General features: G+C 33.1%; 1 protein-coding gene across 1 annotated transcript; it reads right to left on the bottom strand.

The window, feature by feature from the left end:
* Positions 1–5,936: 5,936 nt before the first annotated feature.
* Positions 5,937–7,176, bottom strand: LOC124928072 (UPF0481 protein At3g47200-like). The gene has a single exon (XM_047468604.1). It carries the CDS (start codon positions 7,170–7,172, stop codon positions 5,937–5,939), a length of 1,236 nt encoding a protein of 411 aa, XP_047324560.1. The 5' UTR covers positions 7,173–7,176.
* Between the last annotated feature and the right edge of the window lie 11,111 nt (positions 7,177–18,287).

The following is an 18,287-nucleotide window of genomic DNA, read 5'->3' on the forward strand; positions in this document are numbered from 1 at the left end:
TGGTAAACAAGTTAAGTTACCATTTACCAATTCTGTCTCTTATACTACTTCCCCATTCGATATTATTCATAGTGATTTGTGGACGTCGCCTGTGCTAAGTACAAATGGACATAAATACTATATTCTGTTTCTTGATGATTACACAAATTTCCTTTGGACTTTTCCAATTGGAAACAAATCCCAAGTATTCTCCGTCTTCTCTACACTTCAAAATCAAATTCAAACACAATTTCAAAAGCCCATTAAAACAATCCAATGTGACAACGGAACTGAATATAACAACAGTCAATTTCGTACATTTTGTGACAAAAATGGTCTACAATTTCGCCTCTCTTGCCCCTATACTTCTCCTCAAAATGGTAAAGCAGAAAGAAAAATACGCACCATAAATAACATGATTCGAACATTGCTTACTCATGCTTCTCTCCCGTTAAATTTTTGGCATCACGCCCTCGAAATGACCACTTATCTCCTAAATATTCTTCCAAATAAACAAATTCGAAATTTCTCACCCACTCAACTTCTATATAACCGAACTCCTTCTTACTCTCACCTAAAAATTTTCGGTTGTCTTTGCTATCCTCTTCTTCCTCCAACCACTATTCACAAACTTCATAAACGCTCTACCCCTTGTGTCTTTTTAGGATACCCCTCTAATCATCGCGGCTACAAATGCTACGACCCAGCCTCAAAAAGATTTATCATCTCTCGTCACGTCATTTTTGACGAAACAAAATTTCCCTTTTCTCTTGTCCAAAACCCAAACTCAACTCACCCATCTCAATCCGAACCAATAACCATCCCAATACACATCCAAACCCCGCCCATCACCGAGTCCATTTCCCCACCAAACAACACTCCATTACCGAGCCCATTATCAACTCAACACACTCCACCAAACCCACCATCACCCATCACCACTTCACCAGGCCCAAACCCAAACACGACCAGCCCGTCCACAAGACCAAACCGTCCAAATCATTCACCAACCATCATCAATCCAACACGGACAATACGAACCCGCGCAATGGATGGGATTGTCTGTCCAAAACGCATTTTCAATCTAAACACACTCACATCTCCATCGCCTATTCCCAAAAACCCAAAGTTAGCTTTATCAGACCCGAATTGGAAAGCCGCCATGGACGATGAGTTTAACGCTTTAATTAGTAATAAGACTTGGGACTTGGTTCCGCGTCCTCAGGGTGTTGATATTATACGATGCATGTGGATTTTTAAGCATAAAACTAACTCTGACGGCTCTTTTGAGAGGCATAAAGCCCGTCTTGTTGGTGATGGCAGGTCTCAGCAGATTGGAATCAATTGTGAAGAAACCTTTAGTCCTGTTGTCAAACCAGCCACCATACGAACTGTTCTGAGCATTGCTTTATCGAAGTCTTGGTCCATTCACCAAATGGACGTCAAGAATGCATTTTTACATGGTAATCTCAACGAAACAGTTTACATGCATCAGCCTTTCGGTTTTAGAGACAAAATCTTTCCCGACCATGTTTGTTTATTGCGCAAATCTTTATACGGCTTAAAACAAGCTCCTCGTGCTTGGTATCAAAGGTTTGCAGATTTTGTCTCTACAATCGGTTTTACACACAGCACGACTGATCATTCGCTTTTTATCTATCAACATGGGTCCGAAATTGCCTATCTACTCTTGTATGTTGATGACATTATCATTACGGCTTCGTCTGATCAGTTACGTCAGACTCTCATGAAAAGCTTAGGCGCAGAATTTGCTATGAAGGATTTAGGTAAATTAAGCTATTTCTTGGGAGTTGCTGTATCGTATACTAAGGATGGACTTTGTCTTAGTCAGAAGAAATATGCTGAAGAAATTATTGATCGTGCTGGAATGTCTACTTGCAAATCAACACAAACGCCGGTCGATACAAATGGCAAACTTGGAAAATCAACTAGTCCACCAGTCTCTGACCCCACTCATTACAGAAGTTTAGCCGGAGCACTACAGTATCTTACTTTCACACGTCCTGATATTTCATATGCAGTCCAGCAAATTTGCCTCCACATGCATGATCCGAAAGAGGCTCACTTGGCTGCCTTACACAGAATCATTCGATACTTACAGGGTACAAAGCACTATGGCCTTCATCTTTACAAATCCTCACTGTCTACACTCGTTTCATATACTGATGCAGACTGGGGAGGATGTCCAGATACCCGTCGCTCTACATCTGGCTATTGCGTCTTCCTAGGCGATAATCTTCTGTCTTGGTCGTCAAAACGGCAATCCACACTTTCTCGTTCTAGTGCTGAAGCTGAATATAGAGGAGTTGCCAATGTTGTCTCCGAATCCTGTTGGCTTCGCAATTTATTGTTAGAACTTCGTATCTCATTGGACAAAGCCACACTGGTCTACTGCGACAACATAAGTGCGATTTATCTCTCCCAAAATCCGGTCCAACATCAACGTACCAAACACATCGAAATGGACATACACTTTGTAAGGGAAAAAGTAGATAGAGGTAAAGTTCGCATTCTTCATATGCCTTCTCGTTTTCAAATCGCTGACATATTCACCAAAGGACTTCCGCGCATACTATTTGAAGATTTCAGAGACAGTCTCAGCGTCCGAGAATCTCCCGTTTCGACTGCGGGGGTGTATTAGTATATTGTATATATCTTGTTACCTTGTTTAGATTCCTCGATTAGTGGGTTACCTTGTTTAGATTCCTAGATTAGTGGTTTACCTTATTAAGAGTCTTTTGACTAGTATATATTGTAACATTGTTTATCAATAATAACCATGGGATTAATCTCTATCAACTACAGTGCTCATGGCTTCAGCCCATAAATTCTTAGCCAACCTGGCATGGGAGAGCATACTCCTCATCCGTTCTAACATTGTTATATTCATCCTCTCTGCCACACCATTTTGTTGTGGAGTCTTAGGCACAGTCTGTTCATGTCGAATACCCTGCTCTTTGCAATAATCATCAAATGAGCCTATGTACTCTCCCCCGTTATCTGACCGCACCCTCATTACTTTTATTCCTGTCTCTCTTTCAACTAGCTTGTGAAAGACCTCAAACCTTGCTACAACCTCATCCTTGGACTTTATAGCATAGGCCCAAACCTTCCTAGATGCATCGTCTATGAAGGTTACAAAATAGGAAGCACCACCTATGGATTTAATCTTCATAGGACCACAAACATTTGTATGGATCAGTTCAAGGACATTCTTTTTCAGTTCCACTTTTGACTTACTGAAGGAGACTCTGTTCTGCTTACCCTTCAAGCAATGCTCACAATTTTCAAGATGAGCATTCTTGAGATTCAACAGCTCATTCCTCTTGATCAAAACATTCATCCCCTTTTCACTAATGTGACCTAGTCTCTTGTGCCACAACTCATAAGATGACTCCATCACAACAGAATATGCTGCATCATAGACAATTTTCAAATTGGTCTTGTATAAGGAACTACATTTCTTTCCTCGTGCAACAACCAATGAACCCTTGCTTAGCTTCCATGCTCCACCACTGAAAACATTATGGTAGCCTCCATCATCGAGCTTACCTGCTGAAATCAAATTCATTCTCAAATCAGGAACATGTCTTACATCTCTCAATGTCATGAAGCAGCCCATGTTTGTCTCGATTCTAACATCACCAAAACCAACTATCTTGGACACACCACTGTTACCCATGCGAACCTCACCATAATCACCAACTTTGTAGGACTGGAAGTAACCTTTGTGTGGAGTAATATGGAATGAGGCACCTGTGTCAACAATCCATGTTGTTTCATTTGAAGATGTGCTAAGACAGGAGTCTTGACAATTAGAAGCATATGTTAGTTCACCATCTGAAGCATAAGTAGATGTATCTGCAGTCTGTTCTTTCTTTTCTCTGGGCTTCACTGTACACTTCGCTTTATCATTTTTAAATTTCCAGCACTCGTTTTTCCAGTGACCCATTTTGTCACAGTAATGGCAAGCACCATCCTTCTTTGGAGCTCTAGACTTGCTTCTAGACTTTCCCCTGTTCGAACCATTTCTATTATCCTTTGATCTTCCTCTATCAGCCACCAACATATCAGACTTAGAGGGTTTATCCACCTTTCGATTCTCCTCATCAAGTAAGGAACTGGTGACAAATTCCATGTTGACTTTACCATTTGGTGTTGAGTTGCTGAGAGTGATAATAAGTGTCTCCCAACTTGCAGGCAAAGATCCAAGGACTAAAAGTGCTTGCACCTCATCATCAAAGTTTATCTTCATACTACTCAGCTGATTCAAAATATTTTGAAATTCATTCAAGTCCTCAGAAATTGATTTATTATCAATATACTTCAGATTCACCAGCTTTCGTACCAGTGCTGCTTTATTCCCTGCTGACCTCCCAGCATAGAGAGCTTCAAGTTTGCTCCACACACCATACGCCGTAGTCTCGTTCTCAACATGGTGCACAACATTTACACCAACCCATGAACAAATAAAGTTGCAGGCCTTTCTATCTGTTTTTTTCCAATCAACCTCTTTTGTAGTCTCAGGTCTAACACCCTCATTTTCAATTGCTTCATTCAAATCATCTGAAACTAACAGATCACTAATCATCAGTTTCCATTGCCTGTAGTTTGTACCATTCAGACTCACCATATCAGGTCTAGATTTCCCCATGATTACTGCCTTAACAAATGACAAAAACCCCAACAAAGAAACCAGTTGATCTCCTCTTTGAATTTCGTCAAATAACCAGCAGAACACTCTGCTCCAATGTTAAAACAGATAACCAATCAATACTGCTCTGATACCACTGTTGGTTTTTGCAACAGCAAAACTATGGATCTTCTTAGAAATCAAACCTGTAACAAATCAGTTTCAAATCGTCTATGACGAACAACAGATTTACCAAGAACTGAAATAGCACAAAGCAATAAACGACAACACAATATACGTGGTTCGGTCAAAATCGACCTACGTCCACGGGAGTGATAAGTTTCACTAAATCAAACAAATGTCAATAGTAGAAACTTACATGCTCTGCTCTCAAATGAAAGAAGTGATTACACTAGGAATGATTGAACTACTCCACAATCAAAAGCTCCCCCAATCTCTCTCTCTGGATCAGCCAAAGAACAAGAAGAAGAATAAAACCAGAAAACCCTAGATCTATAATTCACTCTCTCTCAACCTTGCTCTGTTTTGAGAAAAATACCCAAAAAAAAGTATTTATACTCTAACCCGTTTTCATAAAAGAAAATCCTGACCCGCTTACCCGGAATTTAAAACCCGCCCGCAATGGGAAGAAACACCAACAATAAGTTCATTTTTTTGGTTATGTGGACTACTTGTTATATATATATATATATTTATATTTTTTATTGTAGGAAAACTAATGGAACGATCATTATTTATAACCTCAATTTCAATTTTAAGTTGTTTTATTTTATTGTATTGATTATCAAAATATAAAACATACTAAGAAGCCATGATTATAGCTAATTTTTTTTTCTCATCACAACCATTTATTTATAGATCTAGAAACATAATTAAGATTACAATAAGTGAGATAAAAAATAAGCAACCTAACAACAAACACAAAGAAACAACATGATGAACACCAAGTGATCAACACAATTAAACAAATTAAAGAAAAAACAACCGTATTCCATACTTGTTGCGATGGTGAAATCTTCGATATGGTGATAATTGCCTCTAAACGTGAGTGAGAAAAGTTATCTTAATCAGTGTAAAAGGGGCAACAGCAACGAGAACTAACGACGCTTTTATTTGCGATCTGACCTAAGAAAATGTAATTTGGATAAGTATTTATCAAGGCTTTGGAAGCAATAGTAAACACTAAGTAACGGCTAACAACCGTCTTTACTATCTTTAGCGACGGTAAAAACAATACTCATTACACTTCAACTAATACATTGGAAAAAAAAGGTTTTAGAACTTACAATGAGAGGATGGAGCATATGGTTTGAGCGATAGTTAGGAGTAGCAAGATGATTGCTCCAATAACCGAAATGACAGTCCATGGGTTGCTAAAATAGTCGCGCATAAGGATGATCTTCCACTTGGATATTTTTGCCTTCCATTGGTGCCAAATGCTTTTGCTATACGTGTTCAAAGCATTGCAAAGCTCATGGAAATAAAAATCATCACTCCTATACTTTTCTAGTTTGACGGTGTAAAAACTGTTAAATAGTTCAAGGACTTTTTCATTACGTCCGAAATGGTTGACAATGATTCCTTCTTCGACAAGAAGATCGACATCCTTAACCGTGTCTAAAAGGCTATGCAAGAGCATCACATAACTGCATATGTACTCATTTCTCTTGCTGCATTTCTCATAAGCAATTATGTTTCTTAATAAAGTTTCGGTATGATTGTTTATAATAAATGGAGGCATCAATAGTTCTCCATTGGAGAATTTTATGTCTTTTATGAAATGATGACCCTTAACCCCTTTGAATTTGACTCCTGCTTCTAGTAGTTGAGTTGCGCAACAAATTTGTATATAATCCCCATGACATTGTATTTTTTTATCTATTCCTGTGATCATTCTTCTGAGGAGTTCAACAAAACTAAGACATCCAAAGTCAGTTGAAAATGAATTAGATGAGGCCATTATGGGAGCAAAACCAAAGTTGAAGTTGTCCAAAAGGAGTTTGTAAATTGTAATAGGTTCCGAAAGGAAACTGAGCAAATATTCAATAAATCTAAGAGGGAGTTGATTCTCCAACAACAGCATATCGTGCTTTAAGTCTTCTTCTATCCCATTTGTTAGGTTCATAACGACCAGTAGGCTTTTGTTCATCCCTATGGATCGAATATCGCTTCTTATCAAGAGAACTTCAACTACGACAGCCCCATCGAGAAGCATCATTTTAACAAACTCATCGTTGCTGATATTTCTCCCGTCTTCAGGCAATTTGCAGTTTATCCACTTCATTGCGAAAGTGGTGAGAGCTTCTAAAGAGAAATCACATCCCATCCTTTTAATATAGCTATCCAAGAATCTCAATTTATATGATTCCATGTGTTGTAGATGCGGTTTCCCATGATGCAACTGCCCTATGGAGACCAAACGCGGGGAAAAAGATTCTTCGTATCCTCTCTTATGGTCATCAGGAACTCGATAGAAGTGGAGATATTGAAAATATTCCAAATCCAAATTGGGTAACATTTTTATCTCCTCTTCAATCGTGTTTGCCACTGTTTTGGGACTCATTAAGGATCAAGCTTTCTTGAGATTCTTACCTATTTACATGGTCAATATGAGTGTATATTTATATAACATTTGTGTTTAATTAGAGTAATACATTTAAATTGAGATACCAATATAACATGTCTTGATTGTTTAAATTATTTATTTATCGAAATTTGTGTATTAATAGAATTCTTATCCTAATTATCTTTATCAATACAAAACTTTCTTTTATATGACCTTTTATTATTTGTGATTTTCAAGATTATTTAGCAAACGGATTGTGATTTTATTATTATGGTTGTGCCTCAAAATCCATTAAGGTTGTCTTAGTACCCCATGATTGAGACAATCTTAATTGTAGTTTGGAGACCTTGCTATATATGGTCTAGGCCAGGAGTATTTTATGATTTTTCTATTTTATTTTATTTGTATTGTTTTTGCATTCGAAATGAGATTTAAGGACTTGAGATTAGGCAGGTAGGTTGAAGTCGAGGTTATTTGATGGGTTTTATTTTCCATCCAACCTAGTGTATTGAGATCGTGATTTTATAGATGTTTTAATTAATGAAAATGAAAGTAGTATGAAAATCTATAGTAACAAAACAAACATGGTTATCAACTAGTAATTAAACCTAGCTAACATGCTTCAAAAGATATAGCACAAAAGATTAGTAGTCGTAATAGTACCGTATTTAGCTTCTAAGAATTTTGTAACGTGGACTATACAAACGAACGAATCAACAGTGTTTCAAATGAAATGTTGCTGAAGGAAGACTGATCTTATTATAACTTCGAATGAAATAATGATATATATACTTAAATAGAGTTACATAGAATATTCTATAGGAAAGGAATGAAGCAAACTTTGGAGATAGGGTTGATTTAAAGTATTCAATTATATATGTTATATCATACTTGGAATAAAATCGGAACCATGTATGGCTTTAGAATATAAAGACACAAATAAAGTTTAAATAGAATAATTTGTAGTAAAGGAATGAAGCAACCCTGGAGCATGTTAAAATGTTTTTATTAAGGTTCATATATATTAAAAATGACGGAAGAGAAAATCGTTTGAGCACAACGACAAAAACATGACCGGAAGAGAAAATAAATAAAATTAAAAAGTAAAAAATAAAAATAAAAATTTGACGATTTCTCTCCAATCAGATAGTTTACCAAAAAATAATTAGGATGGTAACTTAAGTATGTAGGTCAGCCATATTAGCCATATCAATCTAAATTTCCCAACAACTACCCAAAGACTCGGGCATCACTAAATTAATCTCAATGATACTGCACAAAAGACTCCAGATATTAGTCACCACTCGACAATACACAAATAAATGAGTTACTAATTCAACTCTATCGTGACACATACGACAACGACTAACCATAATCAACATTTTTTTTATGCACATATCATCAATAAGATTTCCACCGTAAATAACGCTACATTCAAATAACGAGATCTTGGATAAAATCTTTCACTCCTGAAGTTTTTTCTAACAAAAATTATATGAACTCATCTTAGAGAACAACTTGTAACAATGTCCCACATGAAAACTATCCATGTCTTTCTAACGCATAACATTTTGTTCAGACGGGGACATTTGTTTGCGTCCTACCAAAAGTAAAATTCTATTATGAGACAAACTCTCCATAATATTTAATCTTCTTCTATATCTAATTCGGCTAGCGAAACCACTAGATCGAGGATCAAACATGTCTTTAACTATGACATTTCTACATATATCAATAAACATGTCATTAACTATGACATTTCTACATATATCAATGGAAGCAAGCTCATGATACGTCGTAGTTAAACTTTTGACACTACACCAACTGTCATCCCAAAAAACTAATTGAAGAACCATCCCTCAAAATGAATCTAGATTGCTCATGAAAAAAATTCCACATAAAATAAATTCCCCTCAAAATGCTACACCCCACTGGATATAGACATTTTGTGAACCAACCAAACAAATCGTAACCATACTTCCATTTAATCATCAATGCCTAAAGACTATTCAGCTCTGTTGCAAATCTATAGCACCATTTTAATTGAAGAGTCTTATTAAAAGAAATAAGATCTAAAATATCCAAACCTTCTTGATCTTTAAAAACTTTATCCCAACTAACTAAATGACAAAACGATGAGTTAGATGATCCCCATAAAAATTTACACATTATTTTCTTTATTTTCACTGTCATACTCTTGGGAAGAATGAATAACGACATCATATATGTGGGCACATGTTCAAATGCTTAACACTTTCATTCTAATTATTTTTAAATATTCTATTTTCTATTGGGTTTAGAATAAAGAACAAAGATCACGGGTATGATTGTAGCCGATCTTCAATGAAACCCTTTAACCATATATGATCAACGCAACATTCTCAGTTTATGTTGGATCATATCGAGATATGTAATTATAAACATTCTCAGTAGGGTATCTTCTTGAGAAACTTATTAATTTTCTTTTGAAAAAGAACACTTGAGAAACAAACAATGCAACTGTCTTTCTTGCTACGTTTACTTCTTCTTTAAGATGAGATGTGTCTTTATGCAAAATGGTGGATGATACTTTCTCTTTTGCATCAACAATTTAGTAAGAATGGAATTTCTTACTTTTTAATTGTTAGTTCTACAATTATATATATATAAGACATTTTAAGTTCATAACAAAAGGAATAAACAAAATCACATGTAAATCTTCTTATTGCTGAAATCTATTTTTCCTTTCTTGCGAGATTCATAGTTTAATGAAGGTTTTTTTTTTATCAGTCTAACATCTTTTTGATTCGTTTAAAATATTTTGATATTTTAATTAATAAATTAATTTATAAAATAATAGGTGGAATGAATCAACAAGGCCTTATTTTTATAACCAAACTGGTACTAGAGATATGTGTAACTATTGTCTCTATACTTATTAATCAGTTTTAAATTTTTTATTTTGTCCCCATTAGAGTTTGGTCCCGATTTATTTCCATTTTTCAGTGGGGATATTAAATGATAATATACTAGAAGAGGAAGAGCCTGGATTTTGGAGACTAGTGATAAGAAATAAAATAATTAAATTTAATTAATTTGGGTTAGGGTTTGAGTTTAGGTCAATCTAAGATATACTCACTTCTACCGATGATCATTCATTCCCTCACCGATTCTTGAGATAGTAGATTCTTAATTAGTCCCTCCTCGAATGAAGTTTTCTTCTCTAATCATCCGATCAATCATTCATTCTTTGTGCTATCAAATGTGCGTAAAGGACCATCAAACTCTTCCTCCTCCATTATCTCACATTCTCTCTCTTTCTCGGGGATTAGAGCTTAAGTGAAAAGGGACAACGACGCCACAGTCCAAGTGAATCTCCACTCCCGTCTTTGTTGAGTTATGGAGTCTACACTTATAATAAGCTCTAAGAAGTTAATTAAAGTTTATGGGATTTGTGTTTGAGTTTGAGATTGGGATTAACCAATAGTTATTTAGGTTTTATTACTTGAATGTTTATCCTATAAATATGTTATGGTTAAAAGTTTTACAGATTAAGACATAATTCTAGAGTGATAAATAGTGTGAGACAAAACTTTGTATTACTTCTTTTTCACTGTGAAATCAGTTGGCGGCTAAAGTGAACGTAGCTCATTTTGACTTAACCACTTTAAATCTGTGTCTTCTTGTGTTATTATCTTCTTATGATTTGTATATATCGTTTCAAGTAGGTTATATTTAGGGCATCCAAATCTTAACAACTACTATTAGAGTTGTTGGACTATATCGGAACATTTGAAATGATGACAGACCATAGCAGTATATGACATGGCATTAGAAGATTCGATGAAACATATTGTGCATTTTGGAGGATGCATATTGAATATTACCTCTATAGAAAAAAGTTTCATGTTCCTTTGAGTGAGAAACCATAGAATATGGATAAAACTAGATGAAAACAACGTAACAAACATATTTTGAGAGTTGTCTGATTGACGCTAGCCAAGACTATTGCTCACAACGTAACAAAGAAGAGACCATCATGGGTCTGATGAAAGATCTCTTTGATATGTATGAGAAACCTGTAAGAATATAGAAGGAGATTGTATTGGATGATCTATCAATTACATAGGCATGTCTCTTATATAAACATTAAACTAAACTTATAAGAAAACTAATATAATATAATATCGATATTATTACAATTTATCATAGGAATAAAGCTCATTTAGGCGTATGTATTTGTACAACTAGCTCACTTAGACATATGTACTAATAAAAGATTATTTAAACATACGTACTAATAAAAATTGGTTCATTTAGCCTCTTTTGATAACCATATAGTTATTTTTTATTTTTAAATTTATATATTTATTCATTAAATATTAATATATTTTCTCTCTCATTCTTTTTCATTAATTAAATTAGGTAATTTATTTCATTCTTAAATTTTTTCTATATTAGTTTTTCTTTTTTTATTTAATCTTCCTTTTTCTTATCAATTTTTATTTCTCATCATTCTTAAATTTTAATTTTGAAAAAAATTTAGTAACTTATTTATGAATTTTATGTTTTACTGTAATATTTTTTTGAATGATTTTTTTCTTATTTATTTTAATATAAACAAAAGTAAAATTAATAATTTTTTATTTAATTTTTTTCATAACTTATAGTAATAGTAAGGAACATTGATTATTACTCTTTTGGTATTTAATGAATGACTTGTTATTATTATCCAATTCTTGATTATTAATTTATTTATTTTTGTGTTAGAAATATTTTTATTGTTAAACTTATAAGTCATTGTTATATTCGATCATTGAGATCAAACAATTTTAAAATAATTAATAATCAATGTTAATATTAGAAAAAAATATAAAAAAAATATAAAGTTAAAATAATTAATGATGAATATTCATATACTGTATATAAAATAATAAATAATAAATATTCATATATAAATAATAAAACATTTATAAAAAAGATAAAAATAGAGGGTTCATTTATTAATGAAAAAGAAGGAGAGAGAAAATATATTAATATTTAATTAATAAATATATAACTTAAAAAATAAAAATTAACTATGCTTTACTAGCCAATTTTTTATAGTACGTACGTTTAAATGACCTTTTATTAGTACATACGTCTAAGTGAGCTAGTTGTACAAGTACATACGTCTAAGTGAGTTTTTTCTTTTATCATATTATGATAATATCTTACAGATATATTATCTTTATATTATATCTCCAATATATTATATTTATTATACTTATTACAACCCAACAATCGAAGAAGGTGAACGATGTATGCTGAGATTAGATCGAACATCTTCAAAAAGAACCTAAAGAAACCCCAAACAATGATGGTGTAGCAGCCTAAGGCAAAGAAGGTGTCCCAGTCATAGTAGCAGCAGATGAAGATCTAAGTACTACTAAGATCGCAAATGATCCGAAAGGAGACAACGATGCACTAGTTGTCATCCCAAAAAGAGGATATGGCGAAGAACTAACGACGGTTGATCCAAATCCTAATGAAGGAGTGGAGGTTGTGGAAGTCGTTATTTTGGTTAATCCAGATCTGAAATGAGCAGAAGCTCCAGTTGTACCAAATCCAAAGGAAGGTGTGGAAGCGGCTGAAGCTGAGACACCAGATGTTCCAAAGGAAGGTGTGAAAACGGTTAAAGTCGATGCACCAGTTGTTCTAAATCCAAAGGCAGGGGCACCACTTGCTCCAAACCAAAGGAACTAGCGGAAGCGAATGATATTAGGTTAGGGTTTGAAAAAGACATAGGAAATGATGAACCGAACGGCAAAAAAAATGAGGTAGTGGACGACGCAAAGGAGAATAGCGAAAAGGAGGAGGAAGAAAAAGAAATGGAGAGAGGTAGTAGAGTTTTATTTGAGCCCTCCATCAATGACTTAAAGTAACCATTGATGGAGGAAGCGGAAGACTATATTTTGTGCTCAAGGATAAAATTTTGGTTCTGATACCATGTAAGAATATATAAGGAGATTGTATTGGATGATCTCTCAATTACATAGGTCATGTCTCTTATATAGACATTAAATTAAACTTATAGGGAAACTAATATAATATAATATAATATCGATTTTATCGCAATTTATCATATTCTGATAATATTTTACAGATATATTATATCTCCAATATATTATATTGATTATATTTATTATATTTATTAAAATCATAAAGTAACAACAATATACATTTAATAAAAATACTCTTCAATTTAAGAATGGTTAATGATACTTTTATCACTACTCATTTGAACGAATTTAATATAATTGTGAATCAATTACTATCTTTTGTGTCCTAATTTTGTTAATATCTCTACTAAATAACTAGGAACTTATGAGGGTAACAATTAATAACTTTTTAAATTGAAATTTATTGAAGTTAGAGATCGTTATTACTAAAAAGGTTCGTAAAATTGATTTTGGTGAAACGTTCAAAAGGTCTGCCCTAAATGTTGAAACAATTGTTGTTGTTGTTATTGTTGATGACTTGAAGAGCGTCGAGTTATATCATTGCAAGTTAGGCCATATAAGTGAAAAGGAATGACAATTCTTTTGAAGAATGGTGAGATTTCATAACTGAAGTCTATTGAGCATCGGTTATGTGAAAACTATATTATTAGAAAATAAAACGTGTGAGTTTCTTAAATATTAGGAAGGAGGTCAAGAAAGAAAGGTTAGAGTCGGTACACACTAATGTCTGGTGACCTACATTCGTTTCTTCTATTGACGGATCACAGTATTACGTGACGTTTATAGATGATTCGACAAAAAATGTATGAATTTACTTTATGAAGCAACACAAGCCTGAAGTATTTGTTATTTTCAAAAAGTGGAAGACTTTGGTTGAAAATGAAACAATCAAAATGTTAAATGTTTGATATCTGACAACGAAGGTGAGTACATCAATTTGATTTTAGAGAGCATTATACTGTGAATAAGATCAGTATAGTGAAGATTGTTCTTTGAACGCCTCAAGAGAATGAAGTAGATGAACAGATGAATCGAACATTGAACGAGCGTGCTAGAAGCATTAGATTGCACGTCGGACTACCTAAAACTTTTTGGGCAGAAGTTATCAACAATGTTGCTTACTTGATAAACAGAGGATCCTATATTCCTCTTGAATTTAGAATTCTAGAAGAGGTCTAGAGTAATAAAAAAGTAAATATTTCTTATTTGAAAGTATTTAGTTGTTTATCATATGTTCATATTAATGAATGTGATATAAATAAGCTTGATCCAAAGTCTAATAAGTGTTTTTCATTGGTTATGGCAATATCGAATTTAGTTATTGTTTTTGGGATAATCAAAATCGGAAGATCATTCATAGCAAGAACCTTATCTTCAATGAACAGGTTCGTTACAAAGATTGTATTGGAAAGATAAATGGTGATTCTAAATTGGAAGAGACTAGTACGGTAGATTTGAGAGATTTTTCAGCTGAATATATACCGATTCTCGAAGAAGACTAAAGTGTTGTTGAAGAATAAATTGTTGAGAACATGGCCCTAAAGGTAAATCATCCAACACCAGATTTACAATTGAGAAAATCGTCAATGAATCGAAAATCAGTCGAGAGGTGGTCTCCATCTTTGAACTATATCTTGTTGACAAATATAGAAAAACATAAATACTACGAGGAAGCAATAAAATCTGATGAATTAGTTAAGTGAGGGTCTATGATGAAAAGATAAGATGCACATGTAGTGGGAGTTATTAGCATATTTATGAGTAACGCATGTAGATAACATTGAGAAATAGTAAAGTGGATATTATGATACTTAAGAGGAAGTATGAGTTTTTCTTTGTATTTCAAAAGTCTAACATGTGTTTGGAATGATATATTGATGTTGACAATGGTGGTGATGTTGATAGTAAGAAGAGCACAACATGGTACATCTATACTCTCAGAGGTACTGCAATTAGTTAATATTCAAAATTGCATAAGATTGTTTTTATTTTTAGTTGTGAAGCAATATGTTGATGTAAAAAAGGTTGTTAAGGAAATGATGTGGCTGCAACCTATTTTTTTGAGAATTGGGTCAAGACTACGAGAAAAGTTTATTGTGATGCGACAATTAATGTGTCATTTATTTAGAAAAAAATCCAGTTTATCATGGTAAGATAAAACATATACAAGTTCGTTATTATTTCATTAGATAAGTTTTAGAAGATGGAGTGTTAGCTTTTGAGAAGATTCCTAAGAGTGAGAATCTAAATGATATGCTGACGAAAGTTGTGACAAATGAGAAACTAAAGGTGTGTACAACTTTAGTTGGTCTTCTTCGTTAAGACACCAGATGAAGAGTCGCTACTAATTGAGAGAATATGAAGTTAGTCTTAAAGTGGAAGATTATTGAGTTATGGAGCATACACTTAGGGTGCTCATCAGTTCAGTTTTCGGGTTATTCGAGTTCCTTAGTTCGGTTTCTTCGAATTATTTTTGTAGCCAATTCAAAAACCGAATTCAAATAAATTCTAATAAAACCGAACTGAATTCGAATTTGAACCAAATTCAATTTTCTTTTTCTTTTATTGCTAAATCTTGAATTCAAATTATATTAATTAAAAATAAAATTTGAATTAAGATGTTGAACGACATACATAGATGTTGAATGACGTAGATAGGTCTTGAATTCAAAATATATGTTGAACGACAAAGATAGATCAAGACTTAAGAGTCTTGAAAAAGAAGAAGCTCCCAAGGGAGGAGATGAAGAGATTAGATCAATAGTCTCATTTCTGAGGTGGACTATTAGACAAGAGGTGGATAGTTGGAGACTCTTTCATATGATAATAAAATTGAAAGAGGGAGGTGACAGTTGTAGGATTAGGTTAAGAAAATAGAGAGGAGAGAGGAGGTGACTGAAGGATTAGGTTAAGAGAATATATGTGTGGGAGGTGGCGGTTGGGGGATTAGGTTAAGAGAATAAAGATGAGGGAGGTGGCGGTTGAGGGATTAGGTTAAGAGAATAAAGATGAGGGAGGTGACGGTTGAAGAATTAGGTTAAGAGAATAGAGATGAGAGAGGCTGCTTAGGAATTGGTTTAGAGAATATAAATGAGGTGAACGATTAAGAAATTAGGTTTAGAGAGAGAAATTGTTATATATTATATATAATAAATTATTATATATTATATATAATAAAATAAATAATAAAAAATGAATTTGGTTTGGTTTTTGAGTTGAAATACCAACTCGAAAACTATTTGAAAACCATATTTGAATTCGAATTTGTTTGAAATTCGATTCGAAAACAGCAAATGAAATTTAAATTCGGTTAGATATTCGGTTTAAACCAAATATTGAACACTTCTACCTATACTTATAATAAACTCTAAAAAGTTAATTAGAGTTTATTGGGTTTGAGTTTAGACTTGAGCCTGACCAATAGTTATTTAGGTTTTATTATTTAAATGTTTACCATATACATATGTTATGGTTAAGAGAGATCGAGACATAACTCTAGAGATATAAATAGTGTGAGACAAAACTCTGTATTTATTTTTATTCATGGTAAAATTAGGTGACGACTGAAGTGGACGTAGCTCATTTTGAGTGATGCACTATAAATATGTGTTGCTATTATCTTCTTGCACTTTGTATAGATCGTTTCAAACATGTCAGATTTGGAGGAACCAAATCTTAACCGTCTCTCTAAGGTTTTCATAAGTGATCTTAACTATTTAGACATCCCTACTCTCTTTCTCTAGTTGCAATACCTGCAGGAACTAGATGACCATTTATATCCTCTCCCAAAATCGAAAATGATCTGTGTGTTGTATTGGATGACTCATTCAATAGAGTCACTACAAATGTGGATATATATTTATAGAGTCTAGTCTCCCTAAAGTCTTGGGTTCGATCGTTAGACGACAAGTTTCGTTCGCCTAGTTAAACAGTTAAGTATGTTTGCGGACTATGCTTAACCTACGGAGATTAATCGCAATCCAAATAAGAAATGGAACCCAGCATTCTTAAAAAAAATCAAAAAATGCACCAACTCAATAAGATTTACTATATAAGTGTTTACTTTGCTTGATGCGAACACCGAATTAGAGACCTTTAGTTGGCTTAGCAAGTGTCTAAAAGCGTCTTTACCGCCATCTGTAAGATGAGAGGCAGTGGGTGCTCCACAAACTAGGCAGCCTCGACCTTAACTCCGCTATTGTTGCGACCACTATTCCATTATATATTTTATATATTTTCATTGTAATTAAAAAAAATACTGATTTTTTATTGTGGGAATTTAAATATCAACTAAATGTTTTTCTTAATCCTCAAATTATTAATTAAATCAAAATTGATAATATATCGTAATTATAAATTTTTGTGTTTATTAAAAAGAATTTAAAATTGAGATGAATACAATAATTAATCCCTATTCATGTATTTATGAAAATAATAGTTTTAATAATAGAAAAAACTAGAAAATAATGATAAGGGTAAAATGGTCAAAAGTACAATATAAAATGCTAGATGAAAAAGTTGAATAGCAACTAAATTTTCATCTATTTTAATCATATTTTCATATCAAATAAAAAGAATCAATCAATCTTTTTTTTACAATTATCAACAAAAACAAGATATCGTATCAAATAACTTATTTTCAGAAAAACTTTCATCGAATTCAAACTTTCTGTTTCTTATTTTTTTTCTTCTAAAAGGGATAATTTCAAAATGTAACATATTTGGAGTTATACAGGATTTCATATATAGTTTAAAGGTGAATTTCAAATTTCAAAATATTTTAAAGATATTTCGGGCAGTCAAACCAACTCTTATTAGCCCCAATTTAATTAACATGCATGTATTATGTACCTTGTTATGTATATGTACTTTGATCCTTTCAAAATTCAAACTTAGAGATGAGTCTTAAAAATGATGTTCTCAACCATATATGACCAACCCACTTTCAACCAAATTAAATTAATTTTATTTTCTTTCATTCTTTGCTTTTGTGGTAATCTATATATAATTTAAAAAATATAAAAGGATTTATATGAATTTTTAATCTTGTTACTTCTCGTTATTGATACCTCCATTATTCATCTTT

Source organism: Impatiens glandulifera, chromosome 2 (assembly GCF_907164915.1).
Source record: "Impatiens glandulifera chromosome 2, dImpGla2.1, whole genome shotgun sequence".
Lineage (NCBI taxonomy): Eukaryota > Viridiplantae > Streptophyta > Magnoliopsida > Ericales > Balsaminaceae > Impatiens > Impatiens glandulifera.